Genomic DNA, 8,490 nt, shown 5'->3' on the forward strand with positions numbered 1-8,490 from the left:
TACGATAAAGAACCTTCATAAATTTCGATAATATTCAGGAATCAGGAATCAGGATACAAAGCCAGGTTTACCATCTCTCTTGATTTTACACCGTTTCATTATACTGATTGTGATTTTGCTAATCTTGGCTCGAATTGCCAAATTTTCTGCGAGAATTCACTAGAAAATAATTTCGAAATACTTTTTTCTTTTTTTTTTAAAAAAAAAATGATGAATCTTACCAATTCACACCTGCAATTATCAAAAAGTAATCTTTAACAGTTAGAAATCGAATAAAAATTTTATGAAAATAAATTTATGTTAAAAGTAACAAGTTTCGCTATTGTGATGTGATTAGAATTCTACCAATTAAAATGTTTGGGTTACACTTAGCTACTTGGAAAGTAAGCATTTTACCCAAAAGTGAGAGTTATGTGATATCTCCGTGTTTCAGGGACCTATTTAAAAAATTCTAAAGAGATGCATGTATACCCGAGTGTAAATTTGGGGAAAATATCTGGATGAAAAATTTATGTAAATGGAAACGGAAAATGGTTACAAAGTTTTTCCCGAAATAAATCATGAAATTATTATTATTCCTAATAAATATGATGAAAATATTAAAATGAATTTGTTTATTCAGGATGATTAATACGACCAAATTATTTAATCTTGTAAAATAGGTTTTATAAAGGCGAACGAATAATAATCGAATATAATGTTCATTGTAGATAATTTTGTACTGAAAATAACGTTACTTTGTTTTATTTTAAATTTGCATGTCAAATGTGTAACAAAAAACTTATAATAATAATAATAGACATAATCTTAAGTTGATCTTAAAAAAAAAAAATATTATACCTAATTTTTGAAATATTGTCCTTAATTAAATAAATGATACTATAAAAAAAAACCACCATCTAAGATGGATTAATCATACATAATTCATAATAAAGTAATTTAAAAATAATTTAAAATATAAAATAAATGCATGCATAACGATTTATAACGATTTATAACGATTTATAACGATTTGTTTAAAACTTTTCTCTTTTTACTCTTACGCGTATCTTCAGTATCATCGTTAACTTCATCAAAAAGTCTTTTTGTTGGATCTCGACGAGTTGGAATTTTGTTTCCTTGTTGTACGAAACAATAGGCTAACCTAGTCGTTTCTAAAATTTTTAATAGAAAATAAGATTTATATTAAATAATAAAGATATTAAATCAATTATTTTCAAAAAATGGTAGAATTTCATACCAATCATTCCAGGAAATCTTTTAGCTGTATATACGGTGAATGGATTTGAGCAAACAGTTTCCAACATTTTGATTGGAAATTCTCCCGTATTTAAATTACCTTGCCTATAATAAAATATTTTATATAATAAGTTCCCATGAATTATAAAGATAAAAAATATTCATGATTATTCATATAATTACCAGCCGAGATAGGTTAATGTAAATTTGATATAAAATATCCCCTCCGCTCTGACGCTTAAATCTCTAAAAATGAACCAAATATCTTCAACCCCTTGTGTATCACATAATCTTTTTCCATGTGCAGTTTTTTCTCCGACCAAATTATCAACACATTGTGGACTTCCTGGCATACTTGATGGATGAACCACCAACATTGCTTCTCGATTTGTTTTTTCTTCATATAAGGACGCATGAATGACAAAAAATCCTGGGTCGATTTCACTAAAATAGATTTTATATTATATATTAAAAATATTATAACATCAAATTTAACTTAAATAAATAATTAAATGACATACTGGATATTAACAGGTCCGTTCTCGTCACTAATTCTAAGACGAAGAAATGGGAGTGGTGATATTGGTCTTCTATCCTTTAAAATTTATCAAAAATCAATATTAAAAATATGCGTCGTTTAATTGTTGAATTCTTAATACGAATTTGATGATCACCGGTGACTGAAATTACAACGATCGACCAGCATTAAAAAATATAGTGCCGGTAAAAATTGATAATTCCGGCCAACGGTGATGCACCCCAACGCCCCAAGTACTGTATTTTTTTTTTTAACTTACTCTTTCTCCGAACCCACACATTCGAGCCCGTACTGGTTGCTGAATCACTTCAAGTTTGTATTTTAATTCCGGAATACTAAAGATAACATTTGTAAACGAATTAATGAAAACAAAAGTCTGACTATACGACAAGAAAGCTTACCCAGATTCCGCAAGAATAGTTTTCATTTCATCTTTCGTCGCATAATGAGAACTTTGATCGTATGGTTTATTATCAATGCGATTACGAGTATAAGAACGAGGAGTCGGGTTAAATTGGTAAGGTCGGAAAGAAAACATTTGGCCATATGTTGGACCGTAATAATATGGGTGATATCTCTTCCGATAGTTGTTAAAAATAGGTTTATAGTCATGATTGTTGTGAGGGTAATTATGAAAATATGAATTAAAATAACTTGAATGGTGATTTATATAATAGGTATCATTGTTTGAAGGAATGTAATTATTTAAAGATGAATTCGAAGTAGAAAGATCAGTAATGAGGTTACTGGTCATATTTAAAGGAGGAAGGTTAATTCTGGTATTAAACGAAAGAGTGCTAGTTGAAAGAGTTTTATTCAAGGACGGAAGATTACTTGAGGAAGGATTGTTATTAGTCAGAAGGGGGGGATAATTATTATCATTATTCTTTTGATGAGAGATATTTGGAGGAGTGAAAGGTTTGTTTGAAGGAATGAAAGGTTTGTTTGAAGGAAAGTTACTCTGATAGTCTTTACTGGAGTAAGGACGATAAATAGAATGATGATAACGATAATTGTTAGAATTTTGTTCGTTAATAGGGTTCATGATTTTTGTTTTTTTGCGATTGGATTCATTTACCCACGCCTCGCTGTTTATTTATATCCATTTTGACAATATAACTGCTTTTTATTCGTAATTTAAAATTATGTTATCACAATAGTCACTTATCACACATTCCAAATTATTATATTTCAAAGTGACCAAATTTCCATTGTGAACTATTCGAGATTGTTGATCAAGATCCAGTACCAGCTGTTTTTTTTGCATTTGCATTAAAACATCAGAAATAGGAAACTTGAATACCCATGGAATGCATTGTAATTTAACTTTTGTTGTACCAATAAAAGTATTTTAAAATTTAGTTTTTGGAATTAAATGCCCAAAAATTTAATTTTGGTAATGAACCTACCAATTATTATCACATTTTTTTTTTTTTAAAAAAAAAAAAAAAGAATTTCCGAATAATTAATATAGCATAAATAGTAAAAAAAAAAACGGAAATAATCTTTTTGAATATTCCGTTTTTTTTGTTTAAACCAAATATTGTTTAGTATTACATGGATATGGTTAATATGTACAAGAGTTAATCTAATAACCGATGAATTTATGATATGACTTCTTTATTTAACCTTTGAAATAAGAAAAACACGCCTTATCATGTATACTAAACATATTGTATATATTAAAAGATCTCAACAATTGTGTTTTAAATTGAGTTAAAAATTTTTTATATCAATTTCTTTTTTTATCGTTAATAACACAATATCACTCAAAACAATATTTCAACTCCAAAGTGAAATTAATTTGACTAAATCTATTGATAAAGATTTTATCATAAATTATCATGATAATATATAATCGGGATCATTATAACTTTATAACTTTCGGGTGATTCGGGTAATTCTCAAAAAAAGAAACAAATCTTTTTTCAAAGTTTATCGCATTTACTCACTAATAAACTTTTAGCCTTGCCGCTCTATACAAATATTTGCATTAAACCAGTTTTTTTTTTTTAGTTTAAACGTTCTTAGAAATAAATCAAAAAAATCTCGGATAACCCGATAAGCTACAAATAATTGAAACAAATCAATTCTTAAAATGAAAAAATTCTCTAAGATAAATTTAGTCACGAATATTACTAAAAAAAAAAATGGATTATTATTATCGTACAAACGTGTTCGGTACGGTTCTATCCGATTTTACATATTTCACATGTTTTAATATATTAAATATAAAATAATGGTAATAGTAACTTAAAACTTTAGTTTATAACGAATAACAAATTTGTAAATACACGAATTTTATAAATACTGTGATATAATGTTGCATATATTTTTAATCCAAATAAATATTATTTAATAAATTATCAAATATGTATTAATAAACTTATTTTATTTTTATTTTAAAATATATATTTATTTATATATGTTAAAATTCGCGTTGTCAGTTGGTTACACAAGTGAATCCTATTTTGTAAATAGATCGAAGTTTGATGCCAATTTTATTGTCAAAAGAAACCTTCTCATTGAAATTTTAAAATGTGTTACCGTAATTCAATCCAAATCTGTTCTTTTTTTTTCCTTATTCATTATAAAGGTATTCTCAAGATTAGTAATATGTCGCTTAAAAAAGAACAATTATAATTTAGAACATTCTTTTTTAAATCATCCAATACTTTAATATTGTGTTGATAGCAATAACAGCATCAATGATTTCTTTATTAATATTGCAAATTATTATGTTATAAATTCAAACAAGGATTTTTCCATTATAATTTTTCCGAGATATATATATATATATATATATATATTTTCTAATAATTTTATATATATTTATTATTGTATATTATTTTATTTTTTTTTATTTTGAATAAATTTTTATATATATTACTATAAGTAGTCAAAATACGATTGTTTCACTTTTTTGTGTTCTTTCATCAAAATATTATAATGATAAATAATGTAATCCATACACAACATGAGAAAAAAAGATTATACATTTTTAGTAATTAATTATAATTTGATTTTGAAAAAGAAAAAATTTTTCTTTTTTTGGAAATTCTTTGAGCTTTAATCCGGTTTGGTTGTAATCTTTTTAATGTACAAATGAATCATGAAAAACAAAGGTTTTAAATAATTTTTTTTTGTAAAATTTGTAAAAATTTTCAAATTTTTTTAATTTTTTTTTCAAATTTAACATAATTTATAACTCATTTGTTTTTCATTATTCAAAAAAAAAACTACTTGCAGTAATAATCTCTTATTATTAGTTTACAAAAAAGAAGCAGTGGAAGATATTATACTGCTCGTAGAATTATTTTAAAGATCGTGATATTTTAAAAGCAATCAAGGTGATCAAAAATAATGTTCTAACTCAAAAACAAATGGTATGTAATATGTAATTATAGTTATTCTTTTAATTTATGATGTTTGCATTGTTTGACGTTTTAAGTTTAAAAACATTGCGTTATATTATTTATATTATGAACTTCCAAAAATCTTAACCGATTTTAACCGGTCAAAACAACTCTCTTTAACCGGTCGATTCATTAATTTTTGGCCAGCATTAATACTTTTAACACTCGTTGAAGTGTAATTTTAATTAACCGATTAAATTTAATTCATATAATTTAATTATATATTATCCGGATAATCTGATTTAAAATTGATTGGAAGATAAAATTAAATTAGCGTGGGAAAATACCTTAAGGGAAGTTAGAAACGACATTTTTGTTTGGGTCGTGTCAATTTGTGTCAAACAATTTAGGGGTATCCTTCCTTACAATGATATTTCTTTAATAATGCTATATGATTAAAGGAAAATGCATTTCTTCAAAAAATTTCAACTTTTTAATGCTTCTCTTCAATTATAAAAAGGAACGAAATGACAAATCTACCGGTAAGGTTGACGCCTCAACTGTTTTTTTTAAATAGTTGCGAAATTACGGTTATATATAAAACTTAAGAGTTGCGGTTGCTGTGATTAGTAGAGCCTAGTTGCGGCCACATCTCTACCAACCAGTAACGTAATATTAGTGTTTGAGCTATACATGCTGCCAAAATTATTTTGGCACTTTACAAAGTGAAATTCGATATAATGGAACCATCTGTTCCATTAGTAAAATTTGTTAAAAATCCGTTATATCGAGGGTAAATTAATTATAGGTTATGATAATCTGTTCCAGACTCCGATCTTATGTTCCGTTATATCAAGGTTCCAGTATATCGAATTTCACTGTGTATATTGTAAGTTACATACAAACCGATTATGGCATCTCAAAATAATTTCGGCCGCATGTATAGTTTGAGTCTAAAACCTTGATGGAAGTGCAACAAAAATAATTTACTAATTGAAATTTTTATTATACAGAATTTGATATTATTACTGCTAATAAATCTATTTATCAATATGCTAACAATTATGTATGCTCTCTTTTAATAAAACTTCATGTCTTCATTGTTAAAATTTGAAATTTACTAATAAAAAAAAAATTGAATAAAATAAGGACATAACAAATTTCTGGTTCTCTATAGAAAATTTTATGAATGATCCGGCAACCCGGCTTTTAATTTTTTTTTTAATGAAATTTTCTCTGGCCGGATTTGAGAACCAATTATATTATTTTGTGTCGCCTTATAGTAAAAATTACAAGTAAAATCAAAAAAAAAATTTTAAAAGATTAAATTAATAACAAATTATTTAACATATTAAAAATAATATACTTTCGCTGCGCATTATGTTGATAATTATTTATATCCACATTTCACATTTTAATAGCATAAAACAAATATGACCCTCATTAATAAAGATTTTATGATACTGTATATCTGATATAGTTTTGTTGATTTTATTAATCCATATTTTATTCTGCTTTGGATGTTTTATGATTGCATAATTGAGGAATAAGTTAATTAACCGGTTAAAATTTAATTTTGACCAGCATTAAAAATTTGCTTAATTCTGGTCACTTGTTGAAATGTAATGCAAATCATTCAAATGATTAATTGCGGTGTAGACGATATATGGTTAATTTATTAACTGGTATTTAGTGTAACTGTTGTGCAATATTTTTCGATGCCCATTTATTGACCAATTAATAAATTAACCATGTATATCGTCAAATTAATCTAACACAAAGTGCACAATTTATTTTGAAAAAAAAAAAAAGTATTTAGTGTAACGGTAGTGCAATATAATTTTATTCTAAAAAATTTTTTTTTTTGACTTATTTATCGTATGACATAATAATTTAATTAATTAATTATATTATTATATTATATAATTAGATTACGTCAACTTAATATATATGCTGTATAATTTTATTCCAATTAAATAATTTCTGGATCGTAAAACAATCGGTTGGATCCGATAGATTGTTGACTGTTGAGTCCAAAAATTAAATAATAAACAAAATTATTTTTTTTTCTTCTAAAAATAATAAGAATATATAAAATGATTGGTTTTCTTAAAAATATCACACTAAAAAGAAAAATGTGATAAACATACTGAAGGCTATTAAGAAGGTTTTTGATTTATAATTCAATTTTAGAATCAATTTAATCATTTTGGTAATCATATAAATACGGATGTAACCTGTTTTGTTATCATGATAATATGGATCATTTACAAATATCCGAGTTTCGGCCATTCGATAAAAAAAAATGTATCTATATATGGAGGTTACGCACCCCTTATCTTTTAAGAGGCGATATAAAATAAAATAAAATATAATAAAATAATTTGGCGTTTGAGGAAATTTTTGGATAACAATAAAAAGTTGATTACATACTTTGTACCATTGAGAGGAAATAGAGGAAATATGCCATTAATCAATCACACACTTTTAACAATGTTTACATACCGTAACTTAACCGGCGGTATATCAAGGAAAAGAGATTACATACATTTATAGCATTTGAAATACCAACGAAACTTATATTCGTGTAAACTTAATCCGGTTTTAGATAATTTATAAATATTTGATCAATCACATCTATAAGGTAACTATCAAAAGAGCCTGCATATAAAGCATTTGAAGTAAGAACGAAACTTATATCATTTGTCCATTTTTAGATAATTTAAAATATTTGAACCCCCGAATAATTATCATATTTTTTAAAATAGAATAATAAAATTTCGAGTTGTACTAAAAAATTTTTTAACAATCAGAAGAAAATAAATAATTCCAAAATTCCAAGAATCTAATATAATTTGCAATAACCCCAACTTTAAAATCATAAAATAAATAAAAATTGAACTTAAAAAAAAAACTTATTTCTCTATTATTTTTTCTCAATGTACTCCCTTCATCCCCCTTTTTTTGCTATAAATGTATAAAGTATGCAACTTAGCCCATTTGTCATATAAGTTTATAGACTTTTTTATGTACTGATTACATTACAAATATATATATAATTATATATTTTTTTTTTGAGTAACAAAAAAAAATCGATATCAATATATATATATATATATATGTATATATACATATATATTTGAATATTTTATGTACTGTAAATGAAAAAAATGATAAATGAAAAAAATAAAAAATAATTTTAATCTCTTCATTAATTGATTTTAAAATATGGACATGTTCATCGTTAGTAGTTGATTTACTTTTAATTTAATAAAAAATAAAAATAAAAATAAAAAAAAAGATAATAACATTAATAATAATAAATCTAATATTTGCTTTTTTCTAAATAATAGATTT

At 25.1% G+C, this 8,490-nt stretch overlaps 1 protein-coding gene across 1 annotated transcript; it reads right to left on the minus strand.

The window, feature by feature from the left end:
* Positions 1–1,002: 1,002 nt before the first annotated feature.
* On the minus strand, positions 1,003–2,822 carry OCT59_024847 (uncharacterized protein; the record flags this gene model as incomplete). Its single annotated transcript, XM_025331083.2, has 6 exons — positions 1,003–1,154; positions 1,241–1,344; positions 1,423–1,683; positions 1,761–1,834; positions 2,037–2,112; positions 2,179–2,822. 6 exons carry the CDS (start codon positions 2,820–2,822, stop codon positions 1,003–1,005), a joined length of 1,311 nt encoding a protein of 436 aa, XP_025183035.2.
* Positions 2,823–8,490: the final 5,668 nt, after the last annotated feature.

The sequence above is a fragment of the Rhizophagus irregularis genome, chromosome 5 (genome assembly GCF_026210795.1).
Source record: "Rhizophagus irregularis chromosome 5, complete sequence".
Classification (NCBI taxonomy): Eukaryota; Fungi; Glomeromycota; class Glomeromycetes; order Glomerales; family Glomeraceae; genus Rhizophagus; species Rhizophagus irregularis.